At 40.4% G+C, this 18,288-nt stretch overlaps 1 protein-coding gene across 18 annotated transcripts in view; it reads left to right on the top strand.

The window, feature by feature from the left end:
* FNBP1 (formin binding protein 1) overlaps positions 1–18,288 on the top strand; it is a 103,757-nt gene that overhangs the window by 63,489 nt on the left and 21,980 nt on the right. For 8 of the 18 annotated variants that reach the window (XM_075112561.1, XM_075112560.1, XM_075112567.1 and 5 more), the window contains 4 exons: positions 4,102–4,230; positions 5,911–6,057; positions 11,664–11,861; positions 13,251–13,433. In XM_075112561.1, the coding sequence (XP_074968662.1) occupies positions 4,102–4,230; positions 5,911–6,057; positions 11,664–11,861; positions 13,251–13,433 (657 nt within the window). The remainder of the gene's footprint in view (positions 1–4,101; positions 4,231–5,910; positions 6,058–11,663; positions 11,862–13,250; positions 13,434–18,288) is intronic. The other 10 variants (XM_075112565.1, XM_075112564.1, XM_075112563.1 and 7 more) reach the window with 2 other exon arrangements.

The following is an 18,288-nucleotide window of genomic DNA, read 5'->3' as shown; positions in this document are numbered from 1 at the left end:
TTCATACAGTTCTTGAGTTTAGTGCTGTTTTTCAGATAAGGTAGGTGCTGTTAAGGCTGATGTTTTGGTTTTTTTTTTTAATAATTTTTTATTTTTAAAATCACTAAAGACAGACACAGTTCTACTGATTTTTGAAAATCAACGATTTGAAAGTTGTTACTGCCCTGCATTCTCCCCCATCAACTAGCAAGGCTGTCTAAAGGAAGGGGAAAAAGGTGGATTTTTATTATGTTTAATGGCAATTCTGTGTTGGTTCTGTGGGAGAAGAGGTGATACGTACTAAGCCTTACCTGCTGCTAGTGTCCTTTTAACTAGTTCAGTATATCATAGCTACACTTCCTTTTAACCTCAGGTTTCCTTTCAGAGCTAGTTATAGAAAACAGTCCTGGTGTGATTGTGTTTAAATCTGATCGCTGTGGCAGTGGAAACGAAGTTTACCTATATGCTCGTTGCAAGGTTAATGGTGCTGCAGATACTGGGCTGTCGTTCGTTCTTGGGAGTGCTTTTCTTGATGAGACGTGCATTGGCATATGTGACCTTTTGGTTTTGCTGCTGCCACATGAGTTCAGAGAAGAACTGGCTTAACAGAAACAGACTTTGGAGAGGAGGCAATATGTGTATACACTGTGCATGTTTATTTGGGGACAAAAAGATGTTACAAAGGTACGTTCTTTGGGGATTGTGCAAAATTTGTGTATCTTTTGCGGATGTGTGCAGAAGCACGCCTTTGAAAGCAAACTACTTTTTCACTTCTCCCCACAGATCCCTCAAATGTATATATACTTTTCTGCTTTTTCACGATGCTGAAAGCTGACCTCATTCTTTCTTCCTTTCAAGAGTGGAGGGGATTTTTTGTTGCATTACGAGTTCCTAGCCTTGACATCTCTTAGAACTGAGTAATCTGGCAGTCTGTAGAAGATCTGGATTGTGGTTTCACATGTGGTGCTGGAAACGTGAGCTCTTGCTTGGTCATCCCTGCCCAGTTAGAGTATGTTGACCGAAAGCTACATCACAATATCATCCTCTTATAGCTGAAGTCCTGGTCTGGTTTTTCAGAGACCAGTTAGTCCAAAGCCTTTCCTTCTGAAAATACTGTTCAGAGCAAATATTTTAACATTAAGAAGCTAAAAAAAAAAAAAATTACCTTCTCTGGAGCTGTTTTCATGCACAAGTGAGCAGTAAAGAAGGCAAAAATTTATTTTCGCTAAAGCTCAACTATAAATTACTCCTGAAATAGCTCCTGTGACTCTGTGCAGCTCCAGGCCACTGCATCCATTACTCTGAATGTGAAACTTAACATCATCAGCTCATTTTTATCATTCTGTGATTCAGAGTACAGGAACCTAGCTATAAAATATAATTCTGTTAATACTAGAAGTGATGATGTTAGAGTGGCATACTCAAAAGAAGTAATAAAAAAATTCTAGACTTTTAAAATATTTTTATTTTAAGACCTAAATACCTCATTGGAAAAATATTTAAACCGTTTGAAGCTTGCCAAATGCATTAAATGGCCAGGAGAAACAAAACATCACTGGGGCTCTCATAAAAATCTTGGTTTTGGAATATACCCAATTTTACTTACTCATCTGCTGCCTCCTCTTATTTGGGGCCAGTTAAGATAGTTTTGGAAACCGAGTGTCTACTCCTATACACATGTAGCTTGTAGTTACGTGCTCATATCTGACCAATAAGCTTGCTCATGAAAATGAACTCTGACGGCTTAATGTTTGCTGGATCTGCCTGGAAATGCATAATAATGGATTTCTTGTTTTTCTGCTTCAACAATAGGAGTCAAGGGACAAATTCCTGAGTTGCGCTATTTAAAAACAAAAATAAAAAAGAAGAGACAGCTGTATGAGTGGGGCTGGGGCTGTTGTAGAAGTCAGCTCGAACAATGGGTTGCTCTTAGGTAGATGAAGAGAATGGGCCTCACAAATGGATATTGATCTGTAGCAGCTGGGGCGTAGGGAAGGGGTTGGGAGACAAGCGTACATTACTCTTACAGCTGTCAGCCTTTCCATGGCTGACTTTGTTTTGCTGGTAAATTTGTGTTTGTAGTACAAGGCTATATTGTTTCTCACTCATATTTAATGTAGCTATATATAAGTGTGTGGATGATAAAGTTTAATAAGCTAAATAGCACTTGGGGCAGAAAAAAATTATTGATATGGCTTCTTGGAATTTCACTGCAGCAGATAAATTTTCTGAAGTTATATATGCATCCTTTCCAGGAGTTAGTGGACAGTTAAAACTCCTGGCGGACAAGCAAAGTTGAAAATCTTTTTCTTTAATTGGATGTATTTATTTGGTTATAGTTGCAGTCTTTTCCGTTTGCTGCTACTGTTTCGTCTCCTATTATGAACTCAGCGTCCAGCATTTTCTCATTGTACTTGAATTATTTTTGTAGAAAGAATGTGAAGGGGATCTAGGAAATTCCTACAATTGACTGTGCTTGCAAAAGAAATAGCTGAATTGAGGTGAAATAAATTATTAGGTGAGATGTGCGCATGGGACAAATAGGAGGGAAGCCTATTTCTCTGCAAATTGAGACTTGAAACCTCCTGGCAGAATTTGTTACCTTCCAGTTATGATTACTAACATGTTCCATGATTTGGTATTTCATGGATTTATTGTCAGGAAACTATTGTCTGCTTGGAACAGTTCAAAGAATAATCCCATTCTGAACTGTTTTTAATGGGAGCCCACTCAGAATATGCGAAAATTAATTATTTTGTTATTTTCCCTGAAACACCCAAAAATCCTTTAAATAATTTTTAAAGTGGTCTGTCTTTCTCCTTTCTTAAAAGGATTATTCTGAAATTGTGGAAGTGACTGAAACATAATAGTTTCTGGACACTGATGGCACTGTCCCAGGGCTAGGTAGGCAGCAGAGGGTGAGGAGGCTCTGCGAATGCCTGAAAAATGAGTACAAATTTGGGACAGCGTAGATTTTACAAAGCCAAATCCTGGGCTTGCTCTGATCAGTGGCAGAGCTCTCACCGGAGCAAGTGTTTGGTCCGTGGCCGTGGAGCAGGCTCTGCTGGGGCAGGTGGGAGTGGGCTAGGTGGAGCAGGGCTGCGTGGGAGCAGGGTGAGCAGCAGAGCTGTGGCCGGGTGAATGCAAAGTGGGAGAGGGGAGCTTCCACAAGTGGAAGCAGGACAGGGAGCGAAGGCATATGCGTGTAGGGAGCTGGGTAGGTAGGGAAGAGAAGGAAGGGCTGTTGTATGAAGGCCAACAACAAAGAAGGAAAAGACAACTGAAACAGGTGGGATAGACAGTAAGGGAATAATATTGGCCAGTGAAACAGGTAACAGAAGGCCTTGGGAAGCAGAACTGTAAGGGGAGGAATTGGAAAATATAAAAGGGTCACTCAGGGACACATTGTTCTAGGGAAAGAGGTGAGGTTAATTGCCCAGTGCTCTGCTGTGCTGGGTAGCAAAGCAAATCATCTGTGTGGGTAAAAATAGGGAGGGAGTCGTGTCTCAGCTGCTACTCAGGCTCCCCTTTCCTTGTGCACTTCATGCCAGCGCTGTTCAAGGAGGTGTAGATAAAGGACTTCTCAGAGAGCACAGTGGGAGCATGAGTTAAGATGTTTTGTCATGATTATGTTGGCTAAGGCATGTGAAATGAGACAAAACCGTGTTGTGTTTTTTGTCGCTTCCCTTTCCCCAAAAATAGTGCTAGCCAGCAGGTAAGTAGTTCAGTAGAGAAAAGCAGGTGCCATCCAACAGGGCATATGGTGGAGAAAGAAGAGTGTCCGCAAGCATATCGAAAATGCGTGTGCCTGTAAAGTGGGCTGGTAGAGGGGCAAACTTGTTTTGGTGTTTTACATGCAGTACAAACCAAGGTTGTTCATGGAATGCCAAATGGTTCATGGAAATAGCATGTTGTAACACAAGAGCAGCAGTGGTGTGCACACCGCAGGCGTATGCTTGATGTAGATGAACTGTTTCACAAAATAGGAGTAACACAAAAGCTGAAGTGTTCAGAGACCCCTATTCCTGTGCAGCCTACTGGTAAGGATAGTAAGATGTGAAGTAACACAAGTCAATATTTCCATGCTGTATAAATTATAAATTTCTTTTGGCATTTCTTCAGGCAAGACAGCAAGCCCAGCTGCGACATCAAATGGCAGAAGAGAGCAAAGCGGAATATTCTTCCACTCTACAGAAGTTCAACAGTGAGCAACATGATCATTACTACACACACATACCAAACATCTTCCAGGTAAGGGTTACTGGCACCAATCTAGAGTAGCTCGTAATCTTGTGATAAGAACAGAGTGGGTTACGCATCGCGTCAGTTCTGTGACCCTGTCTTTTACTTTTTGGTGGTTTTTGTCTCTTAGCAAATTTTATATGCAATCTTCCAACACAGAGATGGAGGGCTTGGTAGGATAAATTGGCCCTTTCCCTGAGACTAGATATCAAACGATCAATAACATATGAGGAAGGCGACATTGAATTGTCATAACAGATTACGATGGTCGTTGGAATCCTCACAGTCTTTGTTAAACTCTTGGTCCATGCAGCTGGGGAATGACAGCATTATTTGCATTGTTGGGGCAGGAGTCAGCTGGGCATCATTACATCTGTAAAGCCTTTATAACCTGTCTTCAAATCAGACTTCACAGATGTTTAAATTTAAACCACAATAATTCTGCAGTAGTGACTGTCAAAGGGTTTAAGCACTCTTGCTGATTATGTCTTAGGATGCCTAAAGAAAGATTGTAGAGAAAGAACAGAAAAGCCGTCAGATTTATACTGACTTAAGATCTTGAGTTTGTGCTTGACTGAACAAAGAGAGATTAATGAAGTAGAAGTTCTAAATGACTGTTCCACTGTAATGGGTCATAAGCATCAGAAGTGGAAAATACAACCTCTTTAGGGGAGAAAATGTCACATGCTTATCATCTGATGAGAAATAACTGGTATTTGAGTAGCAAATGGGCATTTTCTTATCCATAGCTGGAACTTCTTAGCTAAATGGACATCTTGTCTTTTGCTTTATGGTATTTCAAACCAATATCTTGAGATAAATTATCCCTGGCACCAGATGTAAAATTCTTGCACTGTATTTGTGTTTACCAGATCTAGCGTTAAGTGCTCTGATTCGTACGTGAGCATGCTTAAAGTACTGCAGAAGTATCTGTTTCACTACCAATGTGCCAGTAAGCTCTAGTGCTTTCTTCTAGATGTTGAAATAACAAGTTGTTTTGTAAATAATTTACACTGCTTGTGGATCAGTCAAGTGGGGATTTTTAAGTTTACAGTGCTCTGTAAGATTCCTGCAGTCTAATGTGAAACAGGCAGTTCTTGTTCATGTCCTTCTGTAGCCTGTTATAATCTGTCATAATAGCATTATGCCACATCCAGTTTCCCTCTGTTGTAAACGGGAGGTCCATGGAATAGATGCTGGAGATCATGGCAGTGAATCCGTTGAGCAACAGGGAGCATATGCTGAGAAGCCCTGGGGTGAACAATACATGATGTGTGGGACTGCCTGGAAACTACATGTTACCTTACAGGGAAAAGGAGAAGGGGGGATATGAAGATTTCTGCTTGCTTGGTTTCTGCAGTGGAATGAAAATTAGATCTTTCAGAACGTGCGCAGAAAATGAAAGAACTTATTGTTCAAGAAATTATCTTAAAAGCCCTAGGAGCCATCCTTACAAAAGTCTAAAGCTGGGGTTTTGACGAGTCAGCATTTTAAAATAGAAGTTAATTGAAAATTTCCCAGTAATAGTAACAGGTTTTGATGTTTGAGGGAACAATGTCACTTGGTGTCTTCATGTGAACAGCTGTCCTAGTTTGTCTGTTCTTAAAAATATTTTTAAAGCTTAAATTTTAAAGCAGATGATGTGAAGTTAAACTTGATATTTGAGCTGAATGAAATGTAATGTCTTAGAAAATACAAGAGATGGAGGAAAGAAGGATCGTGAGGATAGGTGAGTCCATGAAGACTTTCGCAGAGGTCGACCGCCAAGTGATCCCTATCATCGGGAAGTGTCTGGATGAGATAACAAAGGCTGCAGAATCAATTGATCACAAGAACGTAAGTGTTGCATTGTTTGGATTGTTGATGGTCATCTTTAGTATTGATCACTTATATATGGAGACTTAAAATCCTTGGGTCCAGGCTGCAGCATGAGCACTTTATAGTCATAGACCTAAACCAAAGAATAGGTTCTTGTCCCACACTACTTTGTCTGAGGCAGGATGTGCTCAGATTATTTCCCAAACCTGCTTAACACCCAGAAATGCCTATTCTGCCACACTTTTCCTTTTTTCAGTATCAGAATATTCTCTCCTTTTACTAGGATAATTACTTTTAGAAATACTGTAATTGAAAAATAGGCTTCTGTGTAGAAAAAGGAAGATGGTGAACGTAATTCCAGATACCTAATAATCACCAATTCTTATTCAGATGGATTCTACATCTAATAGACAAAACACTGAATGTTGCAGAAATGCCTTCATTGCAGTTAGTTTTATAATAATGGAAGTGTTCAAAGTATTGGCTACATAAATTATTGCAAACAAGGCTGGCAAAATTTCTACCTTACTGTAAAAATCTTTTCTGCAGATTTGAGGTTTGCTAGCAATCTGTAAATGAGCTCTTGCAAATCTAGATTTCTGAACATCGTAGTAGGAGTAAAAAGAAGCCTTCCTCATAGAAAGGCTGATAGAGTTTAGTTGAGCTTCCTGATGTACAGTTAGCACAAGGGCAAATGTGTTTCCTATTTTGTTTTCAGAATGATCTGCTCCCTTTGTAAATGAAGTCTCTGCTTGCTCTTTCAGCCCTTCTCATGGACCACATTAGTGCTTCAAATACAAACAGCATGTGTCTTGCTGGCTGTTTGAATTTCCCATACGACTTTTTCACTGGAATCTTTTCTGAGCTATTCAGTGCCCAGAGCCTGGATACTGCCATTAATTGGCAGCAGAAGCCTGAGGCTGAAGTTTTGAAATGAATCCGCTACTTTCTGCTCAGCAATTGCTCTCACGTAGGAAAGCAAGGAATCTGAAAATTACCCTTTCAGGGTGGGAGAAGGGGGAGCTGGGGGACAGATTCCCATGTTAGAGCAACGTACCCTTCTTGAAGTACAGCTTTTGGTGCTTCATGGTGAAATCACGTTGGGGAGATTCACATCTAAGCCTATACATTCTGCCTGAATTGTCAAGTGAGGTCTTAGCAAAACACACACAAGGTTTAAGCTAGTGTTTGAATCACTGTGAATTTTATATTGAAGTTAGCCTCTCTTGCACACAGATAAGCTGGACTGATGGCTCATGTGCACAAATATGACATTAGAAAATGACGGCTTTGGGCATTGGTAACTAAGGGATCTCCTGTAAACACCATGCTAACAAAAATGTATTTAACCAAATTTGTTATGTCTGAACAATTACAAAGGATTTTGTGTGTTCTATCTGGAAAACAGTTATGTCCATAAAGGGTTCATTTTTCTTCTTAAATATCATCAAGGATTTTTTTAATCTCTCGAACAGTAGTTTCTAACTTTCATGATTCTGATAAAAGCGACGTGCTTGTTCCTGCCCTTATGCAGCATGCGGGTCCTGCTACTTTATAAGGGTGGCTGTAGGTGAACACAGTAGCAATTTAAAAGCTGCATCTTCTTTATTTCCAGATCAGGTACTATTGTTGCCACTAATGCAGAGTGTTACAGCAGACCTTTCCCACCTGACCCCTTAATGTTCTAAGAAGCAAGTTTGGGGTCTCTTAGGTTACCATCAGGAGAGTTTCTCCATTTCTTCAAAAGATTCATATTGGTGTTTGTCTCCTTTACTCATTTTTTTCAAACCTGAAAAACTTTGGATAGGAAAGTCAACTAGATCTGAGCTGTTGTCAACTTTGAAAATGAGGTCAGATTCCAGGAAAGTTGAATGCAAGGACAGCTGGTGATAATATAGCTAGTACAATGGTGAGCAAAACCTAGAGCCTGCTGAGCAGGAAGAGCTTTGTGTGAAACTTTGGGCCCACACATACATATGCTTCCCAGCTGGAGATCTCCAGGATCTAGTAATCATAAACAAACATACAGTATCGCCAAGCTGGAAATATATAAGGTCGGGCGCTATGACAGTGACAAAAGGCAGTGATGCATTTGGAATTCTTATTTAGCTCTTGGTATCCTTTGGTTTTATTTCCCCTTTTTCTACCCAGCTACCCCATACAGAGTTACTGAAGAAGGGGAGAGGGTGATTGAAATCTGTGCTCTTTGTGCAGTAACTTCAATTCAGAAATCAGAGCTTTAAATGGAACAACCACAACTTATATAGAAGATATATTGGTTAGAAAGAAAAAAAAACTACAGAGAAAGTATAAAAATACCAATTCTTAGTAACTTATCCTGAGTACCAAACTGTATTTCAGCTCTAGCTGAAAGGATGTAAGAACCTGCAAGTTCTGCAGCTTTTATTTCTTTGCTGTCAGTAAAACATTACCAGCTGATGGTAAGGAATTGCTGTTTAAAAAGGAAAAGCAGCAGAACTTTGCTCTTCATGTAGGTATATTGGAGCTTTTTGATAATAAATTTTCAGCTTCGAGTAAGTTTATCACAAACATTGTTCTACGAAGGGGTGGGTCTTATGGCATTTATGAACCGCCATGATTTCTAGCGTCAGAATTGTGTAGTACAATAGGAAGGAAGGATGTAGTTCCATAGTGACTTTGAAACTGTGGAAGTGCAGACTGCTAACCACAGGCTTCCTTTCCATGGCCAGCTCTGTCTTCCCTCCCTCTGAGGGTGTTAGTAGGATTATGGACAACCACTTTTCTTCCACAGCCCCTATTTCACTGGATAGCCTTAAGAATCAGAATGACGTATGGAACAGATCTATTATTTTCTATATTCTCTGCAGCTCAAATATGACAAAGTTCTGCCTCATGCCCACTTGCAAAATGGTCAGTCTTTCAGACTTAGTTACTGAATTTGTGACTGTGTAAATGGGATTGCTTTATGCCCTCACTGAAGTGTATAGAATTCCCACTAATAACTAGTAGAAACTGTCTGGGTTTAGCTGGGAGTACTGGTTAGCCCTGTGTTTCTAATGCAGTTGTAAATATACTACTTTTTCATTTCCTCTTTCTAACGACTTGGACAAGGCAGAGGTCATGTTGCAAGGGTAAGCTGTAGTGACTGCTGGGTGAACCTAAGCAGAATTCGCTTCAGAAGCCTGTAGAAGCAGATAAAATTAATTTGTTATGGACATAGGAGTTCCTGTTATGACATTATCTCTGTGATATATGGAGATGCTGGCTATTTTTAGCTCCATTGTAGTGGGAAGGATATTTTGACTAAATGGAAGGTACACTGTAAAATTAAGATGAAAAAAAGAAAAACTCCACGCATAGCATACTGTGTATGTTTATAGTCTCTTCTCTCTTCCTCCTTCATCTTGCTTTCATGAATATTACTAAAAAACTATTCAAATGTGTAGATCTCAGGAAGTTTTAATGTCAAACTAGGATGAGATAATGGAAGTTGTTGTTCTACCTCCCTAAAAGTTCTGTAGGAATTTCACAGTGCACCTGATAAGTTGAGACTCTTAAACCTTAATTTTCTTCACAATCCCATGAAGACTTTTGCAAAGCTTTTTCCCATAGCGCAGTTGAGCCTGGTCTCTGGATATGTTTATATCCTGCTAGATTTCTAGTGAACAGCATTTTCCTACAGACATAAGGAGAATCTCTGAAATGCCTTCAAAGCAACAAGTTCCGCTTTTTTTATCTGAGCAGGATGGTGATAGATCCTCTAGAGACTAATAAGATATTTATGTGCTGTGGCACAGTTTTTACAGTGATCTTAGAAAAAAAACCTGTTGGAACAGTGTAACATAAAAAGCGCTCTTCCCAAGAAGCCAAGCAGAAGAAAACTGTGCTAAAATAGTTGTTTTGAATCCACTGTATTTCACAGAATCACAGACTGGTAGGGGTTGGAAGGGACCTCTGGAGATCACCTTGTCCAAACCCCCCTCCTTGAGCGGGTACCCCTAGAGCGGAGTGCCCAGGGCTGCGCCCAGGTGGGTTTTGAATATATCCAGAGAAGGAGACTCCACAGCCTCCCTGGTCAGCCTGTTCCACTGCTCTGTCAGCCTCACAGGAAAGAATTTTTTCCTCAAATTCAGGTGGAACTTCCTGTGCTCCAGCTTGTGCCCATCGCCCCTTGTCCTGTTGTTGGGCACCACTGAAAAGAGTCCGGCCCCATCCTCTTGACACCCACCCTTTTGATATTTATAAGCATTGATAAGATCCCCTTGCCATTTCAGTTTATGTATAATTAATTTTGTTTGTAGACCTAAGTAGGAAAAATCCTATATATTGTTCTTGCTTTATTTTATCTTTTTGCCTTGTCAAAAAGAAAAGAAAAAAAAAAGCAAAACCATTGTTCCCAGTTTACAGCCAGTGTGTGGCTGACTTGCATCGGGCACTCCTAGTAGTGCCAACAGGGGATGTGGCTTCGATGACAGCGCGTGGAGTTCCCAGCACCGCCTGCACCAAGGTGTCGGGCTAATTGCATGACCTGGGCTGCTCAGTTGTGAGTGAAGGTCATAAGATAAACTCCTGCAGTTTACTGCAGCTGCGTTCACAAGCACCAACTTGTCAACCTGTGGCAGGGTGATCGCTCAAGAGCTCCTTTATGTAGGAGTATTTATTGGGATTTTCCACTAGTTTGCTTACCGCTGCATGCCCAGCAATTCTATACTTTAAATCTTTGTTATGAGTCACTTGTCTGTTCACTTACTGAAGTATGATTGCTTTTCTCGTCAGTAAAGTTAACAATAAAAAGCTCCTAGTCACTTTCACCAGTAGACATGAAAAAGCCTTTAAAGGATGTTTGTATCAGAATTTGATTTTTGTGTTGGAAACAAAATAAAGGGAATGAAAACATTGCTAGTTTGTGGCCAGTCTCAGGGGTTGTGCAGCTCAGTGGAAGGCTGGAGTGAGACCTGAGTTTGCTCTTCCTAAGCATCATCTTTAGTTGACTACAGTGACCTGTGTTTTAATGATCATTACATATTTTTTGTTTTCCTAAACAAGCCATAGTCCTCTGCTTTTTATCTGTTGGTCTCAGTGATACCTTTGCAAAATGGGCTTAGTTTCGTAACAGGAATAATGGACTACTTGAGACTAAAGCTCATCAGCTTTATTTCCATAGGTTGTTTATTTAGAGATCTACTATGAAACTGAGATTGTAGCCATTTATGTTCCCAGTTGTAATATGTTCTGGCTGACACAGATTGGAAACTTTTGTTGTGTGAGGGGTGGTTGTTGTGTTCTTACCTCCATTTATCACTTTAGTATCTGGGAGTATTAAATTTTACATATTAGAGTGCATTGTTTTGGTAGGATAGATACTATGCTGTACCCAGGTGATTTTTTTTTTTAAAAGCACATCATGGTGGTGAAAATAGGTCCAGCAAAAGTGTCCTGATTCTGGAGCAGAAGGTGGAGAGACTTGTATTGATCCTAGGCTCTGGAAGGGTGTTAGTTCCCAGGAATGAGTCTGGTTCCTGTAAAGGTCGGTTCCCGCACAGGAGAACCGTCTTGTCGTTGTACTGTTTTTCTAAGCCACCAATCTGATGACAACCCTCATCCAAGATGCTTATACTTGTGCTGGATCTGTCCCATTTCAGGATTCACAGCTGGTAATAGAAGCCTTTAAATCAGGGTTTGAGCCTCCGGGAGATGTCGAATTTGAGGACTTCACGCAGCCAATGAAGCGGACTGTCTCAGAATCCAGCCTTTCCAATTCCAGAGGGGATGGGAAGTCTGAGCCGAAGTTTGGTGGCAAATCGAAGGGCAAGTTATGGCCATTCATCAAGAAAAATAAGGTACTGACTTGCAAACTTGAGCTTGGTGCTAGTGTGTTTAGAGTGAATAACCTCTGTCTTGTCTAGTAATCCTGGCAATTACAATTTTTTTAAAAAGAGAATTTTAGATTCAGAAAGTTAATAACTGATGTCTTTGTACAGTGTTTTGTTGTAGTCTTTGGTTACTTCAGTTCCTTTGTATCTTTAAACTTTTTTTCTTGTATTATTTCTTTAATTATGTTGCAGTTTTTATATTAATTTAACTTTAGTTGTCATGTCTCTGCCATGGTCCATTTCTGTTCCTAACTTGGAGAAGGAATTGTATACCACTTACCTAGTGCCATGTGTGCTAACTAACAGCGTTACTTTTGGGAAGCTTTAATGTGGCAGTACTGTTTTGGCACTTCTAAAACTCTCCTTGGCTTTTCATTTGCGTTATCTTTTCAGTCTGTGCACTGGGTTCAGCAGTTGGGTGGCTGGGAGCGAGCAATTGCTGCAATTCATTCTTCTTAAGCACAACTAACGGAGCATAACTAACTGAGCAGTTGACTTTTTAAAAAGACCATATTAACTTATGTATCCATTAAACCTTTTTCATTTCACTGTCATATTTTACACCATGATGCATGGCAGCATTTATCTGGGGTTACCAGAATGTGTCAGGGTGACTGGACTAAATCGGTTTTCAGTAACACTGATGGAAGCCCAGAGTAGCTTCGTTGTTTTGATCTCACCGTTGCCCTGACCCATACCAAACCACTTGTACTAATTACAGAGTCAAAAAATGTACCTGTCCAAAATGGATCTTTCCTGTTGTGCTGGTGTGTGAGAGACCACGGCTGTCTGGTGCTTACATCAGTGTAGCCAGAAAAAAAAACCAAAAAACCCAGGGCTGGCTCCTGAGCAAATTCGTAGAATAATTTGCAAAAGTGAAGTGTGATGCACATTACTGAGGTATGATTTGAAAGCAGGAAGGAATGTGGTTTGTTGTTTTCCAGATAATAGAAACGCTACTGGGCACTAAGGTACCTTCCTTATCTGATCCATTTAAATTCAGGTATTTGAAAGCTCTATCCATACGCATTATTCTGAGCTGTCCACAGAGCCAGAACAGGGCAATTTATGGGGATAGCGCTGCATGGAAGAGTCTGCATGAGCCTCCTGTCAAAATACTTTGTGTTACTCTTCTGTTGCATCACTTACTAAAACTTCCATTTATCACATTCTTCATTTAACACAACTCTTAAATACTGCTTCCCCCCTTCTTTTGTACCATGGCCTTTAATATTTAATTATTTAATTGGTTTTTTCTCTGGATTTCAAATATTGGTTTTGATGCTTATTTTCGTTTTGTGTTTTATCTTTTTATTTTGGTTTTTATTCTGTCACTTCTCCATCTCTTATACGTAGCTTATGTCCCTTTTAACATCCCCCCATCAGCCCCCTCCTCCTCCCCCTGCCTCTGCCTCACCCTCTGCTGTTCCCAACGGCCCCCAGTCTCCCAAGCAGCAAAAGGAACCCCTCTCCCATCGCTTCAACGAGTTCATGACCTCCAAACCCAAAATCCACTGCTTCAGGAGCCTAAAGCGCGGGGTAAGTTCTCCTCTAGATACCTCTCTCTTTCTTTCTCTTTTCTTTCTTTCTTGCGCTTTTATTGCACGTTCTGTTATGTAAAAACTTGTTTTGTTTTGTGAACGAATCCATTGTGTTTTATCATAACATGCAGACAAATCCAAGGAATCCCAACCTATAAATCATTTGCAGTCAAAAACCCCACAATGAAACCACAAAAAGTACAGTTGCTGATGGAAATTACGCATTCGGGTTTTTGGGAGAGGAGGGATTGTCCAAAGTATGGAAGGAAGAGCAGAACATGAAGTAATACTCGTGTAGAAGTCAGTCGCTAATTTAGTAGCCCTGGGCATGTCTGTGGCAGAGTAGGTTTGGAGCAGCACCGCTCAGAGGTTTACTCAGACCCTGATGCTGCGTATTGTCTACCTTAATGTGAAAAGTTGTCCCCTCTGCAGGGTGGATTCAGCTCAATATCTATGTCAGGAGGAGGAGAGTAAATGAGGAGGGATTCTAGAAAATAACTCTTCTGACCTCAGTTGGTGCAAGTTCAGGCATTTCCTTGAACAGACCTGACACCTTTTGCTCTAGTAGTGGGAAGATGACTTCCCTGTATTTTATGGCCACATACGCCTCTGTGCGTGACTTCTACTCCTGAGACTCGGCCTCCGCTTGTGCTTCAAGTGCTGCAATGATAGTTTGCTTAGTAAGTCCAAATCTTAAGATTAAAAAAAAAAACAGGTGGGATGTGAAAGATGAACCAATTCTAGGTGGTAATAAAGTTGTTTATATGGTACATGTGTGCTTTAAACCAGGGCTGCCATGGTGGTGGAGACTGGGGGTGGACACTGAATTTAATGTTCCCTGCAGCTACCTAGATGTATTGCTTACAGCTGGCTCTAAAGATTTGGGGCTGACACTTCTCAAGGACCTTAACTGCATCCTGTAGCATGAAGTTTCAATAAGATAGAAAGGTTTAATTTGATTTCCTGTAAAGAGCCTACAAAATCCTGCTTCTCAGCAAGTTTGTTGGTCATGTCTGTGCTAAGGCCTCCTTGAGCAGATAATGTGGGTTAAACAGATTTTGAAGTATCCATAGAAGAATTTTAAACCCTGCCATGCTCTTTAACTTTATTTTCTAATCAGTTTTAAATGTTTTTCCCACAATTCTTATTCTTGACACTTTAAATGTCGATGAAATATCTTCGCAAAAATACCAAGTTAAAAAGCTGCAATAGATGCTGTTCTTGCAAACTGTGGAGGAAAGACATTAACCAAGAGTTTGATAAACATTATGTGATGAACCATTGCAAAATTAGGAAAAAAATTACAAGTTCCACATCTCACTTGTCCTTGCAGCCTCCCCTACGTACATTAGCATGCAGAATTGTAGGCCAGCACATCTCTTTCTGCGCATTTCCCATTACGTCTCTGGATTTTGTTGGTTTCTGAACTGAGTTTCACTTCCCAGTGCTGTGATGCACACAGTTTAAAATGATATTCTGTCTGCAAAAGCTTTATGAGTCTAGCATGCAAGCTCCAAAACACAGATGAGGGATTAGGGTTTGGATTTTCCCCCTGCCGCAGCTGAAGTGCAGTGTGTTAGGTGCTGGTTTATGCATTGTACAGTGCAGGGAAGCTGACAGCCTCCATGGCTGACCTTGGGGATTCACCTGGGTCTAGATCAAACTGGATCAACGTTTTGTGACACATCACCACCGATAGAAGTGCGGTGTCCCTGTCTCCTTTGCTGCTGGTAGAGTAGGAAGCACAGCCTGAGTTTTCCCAGGTCAGCTGCTCTGTTCCTGTCCTTGACATCCGCTGTGGCTATGTTGGTGAACTGATGTTGAAGTGTTTGTGTTGAATTAAACACTCTCATTGGTGCCCTTCATAAGCAGTAAGTAAAATGATACGTCCCTGAGATAAATTTTTCTATTTTTCAACAACAACAAAAAAGACTTTATCTTCCCAGAAGCTGGCACATGGCACAATTGTGCTGAGAAGTTTCTGGCATAGAATGGCTTTGACTCCTACATTAAGGTCCTTAGAATTATTTCTTCCTATAAAAATTACAGGAAGAAGACACAAGTGTTCACAAGTATTTCAAAACGTTTTTTAGAGCAGGCTGTAACAGCAAGGAAGTGGCTACTTTTTAAAAGCCCAAATTCTGCTCCAGGGCCTGCACTGACATTTAGGGCTGAGGGGTGGACTTGTATAAAAGTAGAGATGATTCCAGTGGGGAGCTTCAGTGGTTAGTTACAGAGAATTGAGAGCAGTGCTGTAAATGGTATTTTGTCTTGTCTGTTTACAGAGAGTACATAAAAAAAGGTGTTTTACATGGAGTGGTTTTCAGTTCTTTGCTAGGGAATTGCAACTGTCATTTAATGGGACATTCAGAACCAAAAAAATTCCATTTCTGGTGCTTTTCACTGGGGAAGCGGGAAGTTTCAACATTGTCCAAAGGCAGGTTCTGTAAATGTACCTCCTTCCTGCAGTTGCAGTTTGGCTCAGAGCATCTTTTCTCAGTGGCTTTCATGGTGGGGAAAGAGTCTTTCGGTTCTGCTTCCGTAGCAGCAGACCTGGGGGATGTGCTAGGCGGTGGCTGTTGTGGGGGCAGCTGCTACGGCGGTGGGCGGGCAGTCGCCTTCATACCAGGTAGCAGGGAGAGTAAGGCTCTGCTGAAGGTGAGGGTTTGTGTTGCGATCTAGTGCTCCAATAGTGCCATTCACAGAACAGAATATTGAAAATAGTCCTGAATATTTCTAACTTGATTTAAAAACACCAGTTTGTAGTTCCATGAGCACTTCACAGGTCTGTATTTCAATGTACAAATTCTTTAGTGAGTATTTGGCCATATAAGCAATTATGACTAATTGCTTTTAATAGTTCCTGAAGAAATGCCATTATTTTATGTAATAACTATCTGAGAAGTCCAAGCGAGTCTTTCAGTCTTATAGTCTGCGTGCTGTGTTGGTTTGAAGTGGTTTGTGTTAAAGGTGAAATTATGAGAACAATTTCCTATAGTCTTCTCTGAAATACCTCAAATTTCTGCTGACGCGTTCATTAAAAATGTGCAAGGAAAGGCTATTGCTAAATCTTCATTTAAGCTTTTCACTACATTCTCTTTCTGTTTTGTTCCCTTCCCCACTTAGCTACCAGGATGTTTGTATGTAAAGACTTTTCCTGCCTGACTCATCCTGCAGAGGTGGAGGCCAGTGCTCAGATCATTCTTTTTTTTTTTTTCCCCAGAGGGGCAAACTCAGGCCACTTGGTTCATGTAGAAATACAAGTAGGAGAGGCTGCAAAGCTCTGGCTCCATCTGATTTGAAAACTTGTCAAGTTCACATTTCATAGGTTCTTGGTGATTTGTTATACAAATGGTCAGACTAAGATCATGAAAATGCCATATGACCTTCAAATATAAAATAATTCTGACCAGGCAAAAAGTAAATCAAGAACCACCCCAAAATCCTGTCAATTTATCAGATGAAAAAAAATGAGTGATTGGCCTTTGTTTCAGCTGATGTGGTTGGTATGACCCACTTCATATTCAGCACAGCCAGATAATACTGTTAATTCTGCTTTTACTATATTAAGTTTTATAAGATTTCCTTTTCTCAGTTCTTTTCCATCCCTCTGCCAAAGCCAAAAGCATCCAAATTTTGCTCAGGAGCATGAGCAGTAATGTTACAAATACTGGCTTGTGATATTACCAAAGAAATGAGGAGGATGTAGAGGGAAACCGTTCTCTGCGCAGAGCAACACTTGATCTGTACAGAAATACATCAGTGAAGCAACTTTTGGAAAGGTCGTGCCGGGCAGACAGCAGGACAGTACAACGTAACGGGTGTGTGGCTTTGGACACTGAATAATTTCATTTCCTCTGAATATTGTCTCCGCACTGCTGGTTTTGTTCAGAGACAAAATTCTACTCCAGCCAATACCTTGCTGTAGAGGTGGCCACAAGGCTTTTTAAGCATTATTTTAGAGTATTCGCCAAATTGTCAAACAGGTCCTTCCTGGCTTTGTTGATAAACTGAGCCGTTAACTCCTACAAAAGCCAGGGTAACAATTTATTTCAGAGGAAACTGGATCATACTCCTTTTTGCACTGGCTTAAGGAAGAAGTGCATTAAAAGGAGCTACTTAATGTTGAACAAGTCCAGTAGATACTAAGACCGTAACAGGATAAGTATCACCAGCAGAACTGCACATTGTAATTGATCCTTGAAACATAAGCGAGTGAATGGATTCCCATACAATTCCTCCATGAAATCTTTTGATATAAGAACGTGTCTGGAGAGGCAGTGTGTTTTAGTAATTTCCTTATAAAGTTTTGGTTTAGCATCTTAGGTTGCATTTGGAAAGAGAAATTATGAAAACAAAGCAGAGAAATCACTGGTGACTGTTAAAAAGAATTATATAATTAGTAATGATACGTCCTGAGCCCAATCTGGTTTTAATTTTGCTTCCAAACCAAAAATCCAATGAATCTTGTTTTCATGGAAGGAAGCAGATGCCTGAACAATTTACAACAGATGCAAGGTTAATGTAGAGGCGCCAATACCACCAGTATCAGTGGTCACTGCCAGTATGAATTCCTAGTCTGGTTTAAAAAAAAAAGTAGGTGCTGACTAGTGTTGGTGTCTCTGGTTTTCTACTCAGATTTTTGTATTTTCCTCAAAGCTTCTTTCTTCTAACCCCAACAGCAGAAATGTCCATTGTAGAAAATACTGTAAAACTGTTACAGCACTTGTCATGGGTCAGAACTACAAGAATTGGGAAAAGTCTTTTGCACAGGTTTTTGCGTGCTATTTCTATTAACTCTTTAAAAAGGCAGTATAGAGGTAGTGTAACACTTAAAATCAACTCTGTCTCTT

Source organism: Phalacrocorax aristotelis, chromosome 17 (assembly GCF_949628215.1).
Source record: "Phalacrocorax aristotelis chromosome 17, bGulAri2.1, whole genome shotgun sequence".
Taxonomy (NCBI): domain Eukaryota; kingdom Metazoa; phylum Chordata; class Aves; order Suliformes; family Phalacrocoracidae; genus Phalacrocorax; species Phalacrocorax aristotelis.
The sequence above is the reverse complement of the archived record's forward strand: the minus strand, read 5'-3'. Positions and strand labels throughout refer to the sequence as shown.